Genomic DNA, 16899 nt, shown 5'->3' with positions numbered 1-16899 from the left:
TCTAGTTTAACAGCAATGAACCAAGTTAACAATTGTGCACTGGAAAACTTAAGAATTCTTGTTTTGATTTGGGGGTTTGGGGATTCTATTTTTTTTTCATTTATTAGTTGGTTTCATTTTTTGCTATTATATTTTGATTCATTTTTAACTTCAGCTGCTTAACCTATCTTTTCCCTACTGGAATCTAGCTTTATGCATCATGGACAAGCAATAGACCTGCTGAGCAAATGAACCAGCCAAGTGTCCATTAATGATTTGCAAGGGTTCCATCCCTACTATGGGTAGTTAAAATGGTATGTTGCAGCTTTTTGAAATGGTACAATATCTTACGTTTTACCCATTCTTCTCTATTAAACCTAAAATTGAAAACTATGGCTCTTCAGAATAGGACAGCTGGATATCTGTTCTTCAGTACAACGTATTTTGTATTATAGAAATTGGGTTTGAATTTTATGTGTGAAAGTGAAGTTTATGCAGACTTTGCATACAGAATCCTTCCCCTCACTGGTTTTGTCAACGCTATAGCAATGTGAATTTAATGAATTAAGTATCATGTGGTATTCAAATTCAGCTAGCTTACAAAAAAGTGTTTTCATTATGGATATTCTAACACTGCACATGTGAAATTATTCTGTTACTGAACCTTCAATATGGTAGACATGAATTTTCTTTTATTTTTTACAAAGAGGGATATTCTGTTCAATATAAATTAAGACTAATTCCAGAATCTTCACAGATTTAAATACTCTTATATTTTATATTACCCTTTTAAAAAATCTGTTACTTTGTACAAGTCACACACTTAAAACCCTGCCCTTGCCTCATCTGTTTTCTAGCCATTTGCTGATTTTTTTTTTCCTGTGATGCAAAGAGGCTTCTGATAAACTTCTTCAGATACTTTCTTTTTCTTTGGCAGGAAGGTGCCAATGCTGCAGGTAACTAATGAAGAAGTGCTCAACCACAGAAACTTCAAGAAATAAGATATTTCTTTTCTCTTCACAAAATAGTTGGTTTTACTGATTTTTATTAAACCCTTTATGGTTAATGATTTCAGATGCAGCCTATTGTAATTTAGTCAAAGCTTTACAAAATGAAAGGTATACTTTTTCTAGCATTCAGACTGACAGGAAATCAAGACTAATGTAAATATTTGATTTTTATAAGTGTTATAATAAACTTTTGTTTAAAAATATTCCTAGTCTGATACCATATTACCATTTTATGCACATCCCAAATGATATAGTTCTTCAATGCAGTGTGAGCTCTACCAAATTCTTTTCAGCATCATCGTGCGTTACTAATACACTGCTGTAAGACATGAAAAATAGGGCAAAATAGCACTAAGAAGAGAAGAAATGCCATGCTTACCTAGTTTTCGGGATCATATCTATCCATTTATCTTTATGCTCAGTGACTGCAGCATATTATAATGTAAGCAGAGCAGAATGAATAACCAGCTGCAGAAATAATTCTATGAAAGTCAAATATAACAGAAATGCTACAGCATCCTACAGAATGAGACATACTATCCCTTAGCATCTTAAAGGCAGGTTTTTTTTTTTTAACATTAAAGAAAAACATTTCCTATACTGCTAGGGAAAGCAACAATATTCGGAAATATGTTTATTCAGTGAAAATTGGTAAGAAACTATAGTTACAAAAATGAATGAGTTGGACAACATGGCTAATAATTTTATTGGTTTATGCCCTTACATTTGAGTATATAATCCGTACAGTAGCATCTGCAAAAACATGGAAGTGTAATACATGGAAGTACCAAAATTATTAAAAGTGTATTTAGTTGGTCTTCTGCCAGAACTAGTTAAAAGTTAAAAATTTAAATTTAAAGCAGTTAACTTTGTAGAAGATACCGCCAATTTTTTTCAGTACATTTTGAAGTATGGGATTCTTACAAATAGGAAAGTAAAATCAATGGAATATACTTAATTTGATCTTTCAAGGTACTGATAGAAGAATTGCATATACCCATTATGAACCCTAATTCCTCTTAAGGCATACTTTATGAAAAATATGGCTGTATATAAGTGCAAGGCTGGGATAGATAGTTATTAAGATTCAGATGTTTAACAGCCAGCATGATTTACTATCACAATTGTGAGCTCAATTAAGGTCATAGCATTTGTGTTTTATATTTTAAAAAAAATCCAAAACAACAATATGGGAATCTTAAACAGATTGGAAATTATGCTTACGAAGTCAAGCAGTGTTTTTACCAGAGGTAGATTTGGGTAAAATACACAGCCTAGATAAATATATATTGGTTCACTGGGTTTATGCGTTTAATAGTATTCTATAGAATTATCATTGGAATTAAGATACCCCACCCTCAAAAGTAATGACAACTGTAAATATACACAAATTCTATAAATACATACAGAAACTCAATTTTTTGCAAAATAATCATATGCTTATTCAGTGTAAATACAAGCTCTTGCATTTCAGTGCATACAAGTTAGTACTCATGGAACATATGGGTAGAATTGTAATGCTAACACCTCAGGAACTTTCCCAATATAAAATACCAGGTTGCTAACAATACTGTGGAAATACAAGACATTAGTAGGGTGTGCAATTCATAATGATAAAATTTCCAAATAAGTAGCACATGTAGTATTTGGGCTACAGCGGCAATTCTGTCACTAAGTGGTGCAATCATAAAGCATAACACAAGGGCTATCTGTATAAGCAAGGACATTATGATGCTACATAGCACAGATAGATGAAGACATAGCTAGGGAAATGACAGTCTCATGACCATGGATCACTGTCCATGGCAGTTGTCAAATGGCCAAAATTTTGATAACATAATCATGGATTGTGAGGATTGGTTATGGGTCACTTCAGTGCTGCTGTAACTACAAATTGTAAGTTGAGGACTATATACATCCTGGAAATGAATACACCAACAATTACAAAAGTTGTCTAACCAAACCTTGCAAATATGAGGCTTAACTGTCCTAAGTGGAGCATGGAAAATAAAAATGTCAGAAAGAGTGGGAGACTAGCCCATTTGCCTCATTCCCACTTGCCAATAGCTATTGGAGGCTTGTATGGTTACTCGGGGACATCCATTGTCCCAATGTACTGTTTTTTTTGGACTAAGATGCACCAAGATTTTGAAGAGGTAAAGTTTTTGCCCTCCCCAGCCCCCAGGATCACTACAGGCCTCCCAAACCCTGGTGTGCCCCATTTTTGCAAGAAACCGGTCCCTTTTTTGCAAAAAGTGGATGTGTGGGGTGGGGTTTTTTGAGGAAAAAATGGCTATTTTGTATATGAGACCCAACATTTCCACCCTCTAGGGGGGAAGGGGAGTGTGTCTTTGAAAAATACAGTACATGAAAAGCAGTGATGCTTTCTACTTTAAAACCTTTTTATCTGTAACTCGTAAAATTTCAGATAATAGGATTTTCTGTAGTCACAACATCAGAATCCATGCACAAGCTGAATAAATTATGCAAAACAAAATGATTTTTTAAAAAGTTTCTGCAAAACTAAAATTAGACGGGATACAATTCATGTTTGTTTTCTACAGGCAAGGTTACTATATCATTAACAGAGAATGGAATTCTCAACTTGCCTGATATTCATCTTTTAGATTTGTATCACTTTCATTTTCAGTTCTTTTGGATTCTTCTGGCCATCTGAAATAATCCTCTGATACTGGGAATGTCAGCTTTGTAAATCCTGATTGTATGTATGATCATGGAATATACCTACTAGTGATTTTGTTCCATGGTCTTATGCTTTGATATTCTGCATGGCAGTATCTCCTACAGCTCCCGAGACATCTGATGTTGTCATCCTTGTTGCAAAACAATAGAAGGGATGCATTACTGTAATTTAAATCTAAAGAAAATACAGAATTTAAATCTCGTTCTTCAAAATGACAAGCTTCTGCAAAGTCAAAATTTCCTTCCATGATTAATGGTGTGAAATGTATTTTCTCGTATCCATTTTCATTCAGGCTGAAAAAAATCTTGATGTGTAAAACTTGTGCAGCAAGAATCATTTGCAAGTAATTCTAATGTTGGTCTTGTTGGTTGGAGATATATTTAAGCCAGGTAAAATCTCCAGTCTAATGTCTCCACATTTGTTAGATTAGCAAGGTTTGATCCCATCACTGGTGGCATGAAGAGACACATCGTGGTTAATAGCTTGGGTTAAATCTGTAGGGCTCTGAGGAAAGTTCATCAAATTTATGTCTCCACTGCTGCTTGCTTGTTCCTGAAAAGGTGCAAAAAAGTTTGTTAAAGGTAAATCATACAAGTCGTTTGAAAGTATTACTAGGCTGAACATAGATTCAAAGACGTTCTAGAACAAACAATTACCATTATTTCCAAAAGAATCCTCCATCTATTACTACATCTTTGCTACAGGACTGCAATGAATGTAAGACTAACGGTCAAAATTGCACAAAACAGAATTTTTAAAAATTACCTTGATAAAAAAGACATGCCATCTTTGTACCTCTCATACTGAAATTAGCATTGGGGGCTGCATTAGGGCCAATATACTAACTCTTCAGCTTTGACTTCTTCAGCAAAAACTGCTATTTGATCAATTTATAATTTAAAAATACTAAAAGTTAGGAAATTATTGGTTGTGGAATTCTAACTAAAGGATTTAAAGCATTGTCACCATGTCTATATTCCTCTGATAGAAAACGTTAGCAAATAGATGGGTTTTCCATGATTTGACAGGTGCAATTCAGGATGCAAATTTTCACTTCTGAAACCCCTCATCAAGCAGGATTGCATTTGTTGAGATGTCCATCTTCAATTGTGTCTCACTTGAGATCGGATGAGTATGCTTCAGATCCTCTGAATCAAGCATTGCAATTTAATCTATCCAAAGAGTGCCCTTTCTCTTAGAGTACAATCTATGGAATAGCCCATTCCTTGACAATTCAGATAGTCCTTGACATTCGTTGACATTCAGATAGCCTTACTGAAGCAGGGTCTTCACTGAACTTTGACTCTTGGTAATGGATAAGTAAGCTACTTAAACATTTAAAACTTTACAGAAGTTTGAGAAATAGGTTGACAATTCTACATTTCAAATTTAATATTCTTATCAATTATTTTCCCTTTTCTATTACGTTTTCCTCTTCCAAAACCATGCTGGAGATTACCATGTGGATGCAGTAATGTTTGCTATAGTAAATTGCAACAAAGAATAGGTTTGTTCCTTATTCTCACCAAGGAGATAGAAGTGAGATTCTCCCTCTCCTTCCAATAAGCTTGTTCACTCTTATCGCACACTTCTTGTTTTTCTTCCTCTTGAGTTTCTGATTACTCATTTTCCTTTAGTAATAAATAGCATATTCTGAATATTCCTGCCTTTTAAATCTAAAACCTATAAACAGAATAAAACTAAATTAGATAATTTTCAGAATTGCAAATCTGTTTATCACCAATACTGGAAAATTAAAGATACAATGTGCAGTTTAAGCAATAGTTCATTAGTTCTGACCATTCCCAACATTTATTTATTGTATTTATATGCCGCTCATTCCAAAACGTATTCTGACCAGCTAACAGTAGGAATAAATACAACAACAATAAAAACAGTTAAAATCTAATAATAAAAATAGCAATACAATAAAACTAATGACATTAAAAACCATACATACTTGCAATCAACCTAATTCCAGGCCTGCTGGAAAAGCCAGGTCTTAATGGATTTCTGGAAGACCAGTAGGGTGTGGATCTCTGAGGGCAGTTGCTTCCAAAGAAAATTATGGTTAAAAAATTTAAAAAGTATTCTTTATTTAACAATGTTTATACAAAATGATCGAGACATCTTAGATATTTATGATGAGTGATCTAAATTTTAAAAAGCCTTACTTTTGCCAGAGAGATTTTCACCTACCTAGATCAGAATTTAACATTTATCATGCTCTTTGCACTACTTAGATTTGTTAACTCCATAGTTAAGGAAACAGTTATGGAAAGGCATAATCCCATCATCTGTTATGTGTATGGTGTGTAGTGATTCAATACTTAATATGGCTATCTTCCTACAAGAGCGCTCCATGGTGTGATACGCTACAGCTGTGATGAAGGTGTGGCATGTGTGAGTGCCGCCCACTGGCCAGCTGGTTTTTGGGTCAGACAAGCACATGCTTTTCACTTTCTGTGACCCATGCCTCCCCAGATGTCTAGCGATTCCAACCCAGCAAGCACTGTTAGAGCGTGCAAGGCTCCCCCCCCAACTCCATTTGGGGATGGGAAGTCCCCACTCCCAGTTTATTTGGGGAAAGGGGCTTTTCCTCCTCCTCAGCAGCGTTTGGGGATAAAGACTTCCAGCTCCATTTGGAGAAATACATCCCCCCCCCTTCCCAGCTCCTTGGGGATGGGAGCCTCCCCCCCCAGCTCCAATTGGGGAAAGAGGTTTTTCTCCCCCTCCCAGCTTAGTTTGGGGGTGAGAGGCTTTTCCCCACTCCCACCACTGTTTTGGGAGGTGAATGCTTGCTCGGGTTTATGCATGTGCAGGGGGTTGGACATGCGGGAGGGACATTGCATTATGTGTGCCAGGTAGCATGCACTCCTTCAGCACCTGAGGGGAAAAAGGTTTGCCATCACTATCCTACAGCTGCAATATTGGGCCACAATAAGAGAGTTTTTTTTCCTGGGTACCCAGAAGTTCTGAATTGCCTGTGCTGTGCCTATTAGGGATATTTTCCTTTAGTTGCAGCTACCAAATAATGGATTGCAGTTCTAGAACATCAAATGAACAATGCCCCAAAATTTAGGTCCCCTTTTGCAGGAGAAATATTTTTTATATATTTTCTGTGGTTTCCTATGGCTTTTTAATGTGTTTTTATTATGTATGAGTTTCTTACACATGTTTAGATTGAAATTGAAAGGGGAAGGACAGGGATATTTAAAATTAATTATATCAACAAATATAATTAAATTGCTTTTATGTATGGTGTTTGATAAGAATCTGTATGATAGAACAGAGAAAGTTAGAAGCTATGTTTCAAATAAGCAATGTAGATCTATTCTTTTTTCAGCACTCCAGTTTATATTCTCATGAAAAGTTGGTATTAACTAGATTGAAAATTTATTCATCTCTTTAAAAATTACTCATCTTTTGCACCACTTGAAAGATTGTTGTAGATTAAGGTGGAGAAACTTGTTTTACAGCTGACTAGAAGCAAACCGAGCCAAGTAAATGCTTGTTCAAATACCATTACAATCAGGTAAAAAAACAATTTAAATTTTAAACCAATAATAGTGTATAATTTACATAAAATCTTTATAATTGAAAGATCTGTGGCTTTCTTGGAAAGTTCCTATAATATACTGTTTTTGAAAAGTTTTAGAAATTGGGTGTCCTTTAAGTATTATACTTGAAATAGAGCATATGTCAAGAAAATTTTAATAAAATAGGATGGGACAGTACATGTTAAAAGCAACGTATCTTAGGGACTTTCTGCATGGACTATTTTCTTGTTAAGAATTGCAATAGTTTGCCTAATGTATAATTTCAGTATACATTCAGAACAGAACATATAAATTATGAATCTATATTACTGCTGGAAATAGTTTAGAAAAAAAATAAAACTTCAAAGCTCATCTAGAATGGTAAATTATTTGTACAAAATTGGCATTACTATACATTTAATTATAAAAAGGTTACAAGAGGAACCAACATAGATATAAGTATAGAAACTCCCATTTTGCATTAATGGATTGCTAAAATTACACTGAAAACCTGGGACTTGAACCTGCAACCTTTGCCTTGTAGAGAATTAACCTCTAGGTTACAGTATCCAATCCCTTCAGTTGTCCTTATCTGCAAACATTCTGAATTCTTTATTAAGGAATTAAATAGAATTAGATAAATAAAAAGGACAAATAATAGTGCTTAGATTGCATGTTTATTAGCACTGGTTGACTCAAACTCCTGGTGGTACATTTGCATCACCATTCTTGTTAACTTGAACTCAAGATTGAAATAAGCTGACGTTGCAGCCTTTTTATCTACTCTTTCCCTACTATAAGTCTTGTGAAAACCAAAGTATAGATTTAAGTATTACAACAGTGGGTTTCTTCGTAGAAATCTTTCAGACCTACAAGCTACCTGTTCAATCTTAGTAACTATGCAGCTTTTTAAAAAGACAATTTTAATATTCTCCAGACAGTATTAATAGTAGACGTCACAAAATCCTGTTAATTGTCTCTAGCCAGAATGAATATCAAACTTTACTGTTCCTTCAATGAGATCTTACATCATAATACCTCTCTTCCAATTAAAAACCAACTTTTTACTCAGTATTTTTCTCTCTCCATAATCCTGGTATTATAAACAGAGACACCAAGTTCCTATTGGCACCTACTGCTCTAAGATTTAGGATGTCCTAATTTTAGAACAATATTACATTCATTCATCTTAATTCTATTTTATCTAATTTGTCCATGTAGAGATTTTATTATCCATTTTAATAGAGGCCTCTTGTATGTATTATTTTTATTGTTACAGCTATTTCACTGGCCATTAATCATAGATAAATAAAATTTCAAAATAGCAGGGAAGGTAGGAGGTAATTTCTTCTGGGGAATAAAATAAAATGCAACAGCAAAGAGACTGATCATTTCCCATGTTACTTGTTCACTTTGAAAAAATAAACATCTGTAACAATGTGCTCCTAATTTGAAAAAGCAATCTTTGATATTTCACATATCCTTGAAATATGGTGTTCTTGCATCTCTTTGTTTATAGGATAGAATAGCAAAACTTGGTCCAATTTAAAAAGTGGTCCATATTCTACATGTTCTTATTTCTAAATATCAGTCTCTCAGTCCTAAACATTTCATTATTTATTCTATATAGTATCTTTCCATTGGAAATGCATTTCTTAAATGTGGTAGAATTTGTTCCTGCAAATTCATAAAGGATGTGATTGTAAGATAGGTAACAAAAGGAATGCAGGGAAAAGGAATTAAAGATATAGTAGAATAAATTCTCTTTTCACAGCAGGTTTCAGCACAAGGGACAGTTGAATGTAACATCTAAAGCCACACCAGCTGTTTTGCCATCACTCTGATATATTTCAGGCAAATAATAAATTGCCACACCACAAACACCACTTTATCACAAGGACATTATAAATTAAAGAATTATTTCTAAACCTGAATGCAGCCCAAATACATGGCAGTGAAGGGAGAACAGCTTCTTGCAAAAAGGAAAAAAAACTACAGCATATTAGAGTTCTTATACTATCTCTTGTTCCAGATTATAAGAAGTATTAAGTCCTATCTAGTCAACGTGTATCCATCCTGATAAAGTCTGGAGACCATCATTTCAAGAAATACAACCTTCAAGATGAACTGCATCCAACCTAAGCAAAAACACTTCAGCCTGACCCAAAGAAATAGTTAAATGCTTCTGACCATCCCTATTTCTGCCACTGAAACTGATTTCTGTCCTTACTTTCATTTTATTTTCTAGGATCTATGTCTGTCTGTCTCCTTTTTAACAAAATCCACTTGCTTTGGAGCAAGACAATCTCATTTAATGAAAGTCCAAATATTAGTCAGAAGAGTAGGACAGCATTGTTATAAAATGGATATACAGTATAAATAACCATCCTGAATCTGAATTATTTTTACCTGACATTGATCTTTCTACTTTCAAATACAGTGATACCTTGTCTTACAAACTTAATTGGTTCCGGAAGAGGTTCTTAAGGTGAAAAGTTTGTAAGACGACACAACGTTTCCCATAGGAATCAATGGAAAAGCGATTAATGCGTGCAAGCCCAAAATTCACCCTTTTTGCCAGCCTAAGCGCCCGTTTTTGTGCTGCTGGGATTCCCCTGAGGCTCCCCTCCATGGGAAACCCCACCTCCAAACTTCCGTGTTTTTGCGATGCTGCGATTTCACTGAGGCTCCCCTCGCTGGGAAACCCCACCTCCAGACTTCCATTGCTAGCGAAGCGCCCATTTTTGTGCTGCTGTGATTTCCCTGCAGCATCGCAAAAACACGGAAGTCCGGAGGTGGGGTTTCCCATGGAGGGGAGCCTCATGGGAATCCCAGCAGCACAAAACCGGTGCTTCGCTGGCAACGGAAGTCCGGAGGCGGGGCATCCCAGCTGCGGCGGTGGGTTTGTAAGGTGAAAATAGTTTGTAAGAAGAGGCAAAAAAATCTTAAATTCCGGGTTTGTATCTCGAAAAGTTTGTATGACGAGGCGTTTGTAAGACGAGGCATCACTGTACTGGAAATCACTGTCCCTTTAAATTTGACCAGTTTAAATTATTTTTTCTGCATATGTAAAATGAAATTAAAATTATTCACGCTTAATACAGTTTTCTTAACAAAAAAGAAAAATGGGAAAATAAGGTTGCAATTATTTGCAGTCCAATGTTCTAAGTAATCTTTCAGTTGAGACTCCTGCAGAAAAAAAATGTTTCTTGGGAGACAGAAGGGTAATTACTCCAAACTAGAATAGGTTTGAAAGACAAAACCATGTCCTTTGCTAGTCTAAGGGATGCTCTGAGTTGGGTTTGGGGCAAAAGTCTAGGGTCATCTTCAAAGAGTAGAAAACCTCCCCCTGACCTGCATAACAGGCTGGTTTTTATCACGTGAAAATATGTCCTTAATGTTAAAAAAGGGGGCTAGTTAAATCTGGTAAACCAGATCTTATTAAACAAGGTGCTTTTCAATATCAATGCTATACACAATAAAGTGAGTATAGCACTGATGATATTACTTAATTTTGCTAATGAACCTTTTGCAAGAAAACAAACTCAGCACCAAGGACCCCCTCATTTCAATTATGAGCTACAAATATTATCCTTTATTGGTTTAATACCCCCATTGAGCTCCATTTCTCCCAATTTTTCTACTCGAGTGAGCGCGGTGGTTTAGTTAGAAACGCTCATCCGCCCTTGATTTACCTTCCAATTGAAGTCTTGCTTTCTCTCTCCAGGGTCAGGCGGGGCGACTCCCGCCTCCAGGGTCTCTTGGGGTGGCTGCAGCCACCGGCTTTGCCCCTCTGCTGCCAAGAAGAGCTCGTGTCTGCCTACTCCCACGGTCTGCCGCATCTGAAGTGGGGGGCGCCGGAGCATTGTCGTCCAGCACAAGCCAAGAAACCACTCGCTTGGCGGGAAAGCTTAGTGTTCCTGACGCATGCACATCGCGGAGCCACAGGCATTCCCCCAGCAGCTTCGAGTCTTCCTCGTGAGAGAAGAACGGCATCCCCGAAGGAAGCTTTCCCTGGAATGCCACAAAGGCGAGGCTAATCAGGAGGGTGTCTTGCAGCCAATCTTCTTCTGAAGTGTGGCGCCAACCCCTGCTCGGGGTTTTCATCCCGTTTTCCTACACCCGGTTTGGGACCGGAGTGGGGCGTGAGTGCAGAAATTGCCTGAGGGGAAAAGCAAGTCGGAGCGCGGCCGTCGCAGGTGACGTGTCCTCCCCATCTGCTGTTTCTTGTCTTTCTCTATTTCTGTGGACATATATCATGGATGCTGCGAAGATCTTCCGCGGGGTGGAGGAGTGTCCGGAGGCGAGAGCTCCCAACTAGTTCTTCATTGCGGCTTCACCATGGCCATCCTCAACCTGGAGTTTTTCGCCATTACAATTAGACGGGGAGGGGAAGCAAGAAGATGAAAGTTGGAACACCAACACAATGTAAAGGGGAGTTAAAAGGACTTGTGGCAGACAGTGATGGAAAGGTTCATCAGGCTTGCCAACTTGTTCCCCTTCAGATGTGCATTAGATTTCTTTGTGTTCACCACAATTCCCATTAACAAAGGGTTTTCTGTTTTTAGAAGAGGGTTGTAGCCATTTGCAGTCTTAGAATATTTTTTTCAGCTTTAAGGGGTGGGGGTGGGGGCACTGAATGGTAAATTGGTTCCCTTCCTACTGAAAAGACCTTTTAAAGCCCAAATGGAGAAAAGGTCTAAACATTTCAAAGCCACCCAATCCAGTGATGTCATAAAGATGACACTGTACAAATTACAGGCTCCTCTTATGCATTCCTTCTCCAGACACATGCAGATACTTTGTTGCAGATCATCAAAATTTAGATAAGCTAAGCCCATGATGGTGAACCTATGGCACGGTACCACAGGAGGCACGGGGAGCCATACCTGAGGGCACGCGAGATGTTGCCTTATGTCAGCTCCAGCACATATGTTCGCAATAGCTAGCTGATTTTCAGCCTTCCGGAAGGCGGGGAAAGTCATTTTCACCTTCTTCAGGCTTCAGGAAAGCCTCCTGAAGCCTAGGGAAGTTGAAAAATGGCACAATGGGCCTATTGAATGTTCAGAAACGAACTTCCGGTAGGCCTGTTGAACCCGTTTTTCTCCATCCATAGGCTCTAAAGACTTCAATGAAGTCTGCGTGCATGCACAGGGGTGGGTGAGTGGGTGTAGGGAAGGTTGTGCATGCATGCATGGGGGGAGGGCATTGCATTATGGGTGTGGGCGTGCGTGGGCGTGCTATCGCAAGCACATGCGTCCTTTGGCAGCCGAGCAAAAAAAGGTTCGCCATCAGTGACCTAAGCTGTACAGCATTGTGCATGTTCTGAAATTTGAATATAGGACAATGTAATTGATACAATGTCTGATGGCTCTTGTCATTGCTCTAATTACATTTTTACCTTGGTACTATGAAAGAGAAGGAAATCTATCGATATATGCCAGGTTAGGAAATCTTCATAACATGGGCTAAGAATTTGGATTATATTATACAGATGAACTTTTCATTCTATGATTTTAATGTTATTTTTTATTAAATGAAATATCCCTGATGTGTAAATGTTCAAATCAGAAACTTTTAAGATTGATAGATAAAGAAAAAGTCACAGAACTTTGTTTCAGTATATGATTACTGTGGAAAGATTACTATATGCTCACCTCGAGGTTCAACTACTCCAATGCTCTCTACATAGGGCTATCTCTGAAGAGTGTTCGGAAACTTCAAATCGTGCAAAATGCAGCCATGAGAGCGGTCATGGGCCTCTCTAGGTATGCCCATATTTCTGCGGACTGCATTGGTTACCGATTGGTTTCCGGACACAATTCAAAGTGCTGGTAATGATCTATAAAGCCCTACATGGCATTGGGCCAGATTACTTGCGGGACCACCTTCTGCCATGTGAGACCCAGCGACCGATTAGGTCCCACAGAGTTGGCCTTCTGCAGGTCCCATCAGCCAGACAATGTCACTTGGTGTGGCCTAGGGGAGAGCCTTCTCTGTGGGGGTCCCGGCCCTCTGGAATTAGCTCCCCCTGGGGATTCGCACTACCCTCACCCTCCTTGCCTTCTGTAAGAATCTTAAGACTCATCTATGTTGCCAGGCTTGGGGAAATTAGGTCTCAGCACCCTGGCCAATGAAATGAGATATATGTTGTATGATTGAACTGGTCTGATTGTTTTTAAATATTGGATTTTTAGATTGTAATTTTAAATTTGATTTGATTTGCCGTTGCACTGTATTGTTATATTATATGCTGTTAGCCTCCCAAGTCCTCTGAGAAGGACAGCATCCAAATCTAATAAATAAATAAATATGCACAAAGAAGGAAAGATTGGACACTATCCATTACAGTGGAATAGTGAGTAAAATTACAGAGAGAGCTCTGGCATCATTCCTGGGATCTCTCAATTTAGGTGTCATAGCCTTAAGTGTTCCTACCATTACTAGGATCACTTTCACCTTTACTTTCTACGTTTTCTCCAATTACTCTTTCAAGCCCTGGTACTTTTCCGGTCGATCATACTTCCTGATGTTGTTGTCATTTGGCACTGCTACATCTGTTATTACTGCTGTCTTCTGCTGTTTGTCTATTATGATATCTGATTGATTGGCCAGTACCTGTCTGTTGGAAATTAACTTCCAGTTGCGCCATTTTTCACCCTTCCCAGGTTTCAGGAAGCTTTCCTGAAGCCCGGGAAGGGTGAAAAATGGCTTAATGGCCCAATCAGAGGTTGGTTTCTAAACTTCTGGTAGGCTCATTAGGTCCATTTTTCATCATCCACAGGCTCCAGAGGCTTCCCTGAAAAACAGCCCAATGGCCCAGCCTGAAGTTCTTTTCTGAACTTCCAATTGGACCGTTGGGCCATTTTTCAACCTCCCCGGGTTTCAGGAACCTTTCCTGGTTGGACCTTTCTCAGAGCTCAAGCAGAAGTTTGTTTCTGAACTTCCGGTAAGTCCCTTGGATCTGTTTTTTGCCATCCACAGGCTCCAGAGGCTTCCCTAAAGCCTGGGGATGGTGAAAAACAGCCCAATGGCCCAGCCTGAAGTTCTTTTCTGAACTTCCAATTGGACCGTTGGGCCATATTTCAACCTCCCCAGGTTTCAGGAACCTTTCCTGGTTGGACCTTTCTCAGAGCTCAAGCAGAAGTTTGTTTCTGAACTTCCGGTAAGTCCCTTGGATCTGTTTTTTGCCATCCACAGGCTCTGGAGGCTTTCCTAAATTCTGGGGAAAGACAAAATGGCCTAACAGGCCTACTAGAAGTCTTCAGTGAGCACTGCATGTACGCATGAGGGAGCAAGGTTGGGAGGAGTGTACACTCCTGCGTGGAGGGAGGGCATTGCATTATGAGTGTGGGCACCTGTACGCACCTTTTTGAGACCCAAGCAAAAAAAGCTTCTCCATCACTGCTTAGGTTCTATCTATGATCAATTACAGGTACCTTTGTATTCCACAGAAGGCAAAGGAGACAGCAACATCCAAGTAGATCAAATCAGACACCCCCCCCCCCCCAAAAAACGGGAAAGATGATTCATGCCATTAATATGCATGCACTGCCATTCATCTGATACCCTGCCGATGTAATAAGCCGGCTAAAGCTTTGACATCAGATCTCAACAATTCTCTTTCCATCTGGTGTACAGTCTCTTGGACTTCGAGTGAAAATCTCTGTAAATTGTGAAGAGCTTCTGACGTTCACATTGGGAGCTTCCATGTCTTTCTTTGGCGAGCTCACTCCTATCAACAGGGTATCTGATGACTGGCAGTGAATGCATGTTAATGGCATGGATCTTCTTTGCATTGAGCTGGCTCTTCAGGATCTGATCTTTTGGTCTGATTTGGTCTAGAAACAGAAACATAGAAGACTGACGGCAGAAAAAGACCTCATGGTCCATCTAGTCTGCCCGTATACTATTTCCTGTATTTTATCTTACAATGGATATATGTTTATCCCAGGCATGTTTAAATTCAGTTACTGTGGATTTACCAACCACGTCTGTGGGAAGTTTGTTCCAAGGATCTACTACTCTTTCAGTAAAATAATATTTTCTCATGTTGCTTTTGATCTTTCCCCCAGCTAACTTCAGATTGTGTCCCCTTGTTCTTGTGTTCACTTTCCTATTAAAAACACTTCCCTCCTGAACCTTATTTAACCCTTTAACATATTTAAATGTTTCGATCATGTCCCCCCTTTTCCTTCTGTCCTCCAGACTATACAGATTGAGTTCATTAAGTCTTTCCTGATACGTTTTATGCTTAAGACCTTCCACCATTCTTGTAGCCCGTCTTTGGACCCGTTCAATTTTGTCAATATCTTTTTGTAGGTGAGGTCTCCAGAACTGAACACAGTACTCCAAATGTGGTCTCACCAGCGCTCTATATAAGGGGATCACAATCTCCCTCTTCCTGCTTGTTATTCCTCTAGCTATGCAGCCAAGCATCCTACTTGCTTTTCCTACCGCCCGACCACACTGCTTGGATATTCCTGTCTTCTTTGCCTTCTCATCATGCTTTTCCTACCGCCCGACCACACTACTTGGATATTCCTGTCTTCTTTGCCTTCTCATCATGGTTCCCATGTAACTCTGGGATTCAAAGTTCTTGTAACTGGTCTGTAAGTCTGTTATGTGACCCACCGGTAATTCTACCATATTAGTCTTAACTTTTCACCTGTTGATTACCATCTGACTATACCTCATTAGTTGAATGACATCCTGATGATATCTTGTTCACTCTACGCATACTACTTGATGTCATTCATGTAGAGGAGATGGTTGATGGTAATTCCACTCTTGAACTTGTATCCATTTCCAGTCTTTGTTACTATCTGATGAAGAGGGTTAAGAATATGTAGAAAACAATGGAAACAATGCATCACCTTGGTATATTCCACATGTGTTTTTTACCACATAGAACATAGAATCATAAGGTTGGAGTAGACCTCAGAGGTCTTCTACTCCAATCTCCTGCTCAAGAGAGGAGCCTTATGCCTTCTCAATCAAATAGTCTATGTCAGTGATGGTGAACATTTTTTTCTTCAGGTATGTGTGTGCTATCACACATGCGTGAGAGCCCACATCCATAATTCAATGACTAGGGAGGGCAAAAACAGGTTCACCCACCTCATGGAGGCCCTCTGGAGACCAGAAATGGCCTGTTTCCCAACTTCTGGTGGACCCATTAGGCTTGTGTTTCGACCTCCCTAGCTCCAAAGGCTTCCCCGGAGCTGGGAGAGGATAAGAACACCCTCCTCTCTCCCTCTGGGGGCTCTTTGGAAGTCAAAAACACCCTCCCAGATCCAAAAATCAGTTGGCTGGCACATTGGAGCTGAGCTAGGGCAACGGCTCGCATGCCAGCAGATGTGGCTCCGTGTGGCACCTGTGGCATCTGTGTAATCAATAAAATCCAGTCTATTTTTGAAAATTTCCCATGATGGTACACCTACAATATGATGGCGACTTTTGTGAATTACCTTGCTTTGACTTCCAGTGTTGTCTGACATAATATATAGTGCAGTGAGATCTTGAAACAAGTTCTTAGTGTACTCTTGATTTGGTATAGTGCCAGACATTCATAGATCATGTGTGTGGCTTTTCCTGTAGTCGATCCAAGTTATGCTCAGATTGGTTTATTTAGACTTTGAGTCTTGGTGTGTCCGGGTGATTGGGT

The 16899-nt window shown here is 38.8% G+C and overlaps 3 protein-coding genes across 5 annotated transcripts in view; 1 reads left to right on the top strand and 2 right to left on the bottom strand.

Annotated features, from left to right (window-relative positions):
* Positions 1–13553, top strand: part of HNRNPA2B1 (heterogeneous nuclear ribonucleoprotein A2/B1) — a 29391-nt gene extending 15838 nt beyond the window's left edge. For 2 of the 3 annotated variants that reach the window (XR_011556907.1, XR_011556905.1), the window contains exons 11-12: positions 189–293; positions 917–1192. The gene's annotated coding sequence lies outside the window, so the exon portion shown is untranslated. Of the gene's footprint in view, positions 1–188; positions 294–916; positions 1193–10959 lie in introns of those variants that run through there. The other variant, XR_011556906.1, reaches the window with a different exon arrangement.
* CBX3 (chromobox 3) overlaps positions 1–16899 on the bottom strand; it is a 387393-nt gene that overhangs the window by 34213 nt on the left and 336281 nt on the right. The window lies entirely within an intron of this gene.
* On the bottom strand, positions 3519–11339 carry NFE2L3 (NFE2 like bZIP transcription factor 3). The gene is given in 12 exon segments (XM_070728223.1): positions 3519–3595; positions 3598–3696; positions 3699–3760; positions 3762–3995; positions 3997–4047; positions 4049–4100; positions 4103–4142; positions 4144–4245; positions 5220–5352; positions 5354–5376; positions 10928–11048; positions 11050–11339. Coding segments are annotated over 12 exon segments (1284 nt in total).

This window comes from Erythrolamprus reginae, chromosome Z (genome assembly GCF_031021105.1).
Source record: "Erythrolamprus reginae isolate rEryReg1 chromosome Z, rEryReg1.hap1, whole genome shotgun sequence".
Classification (NCBI taxonomy): Eukaryota; Metazoa; Chordata; class Lepidosauria; order Squamata; family Dipsadidae; genus Erythrolamprus; species Erythrolamprus reginae.
The sequence above is the reverse complement of the archived record's forward strand: the minus strand, read 5'-3'. Positions and strand labels throughout refer to the sequence as shown.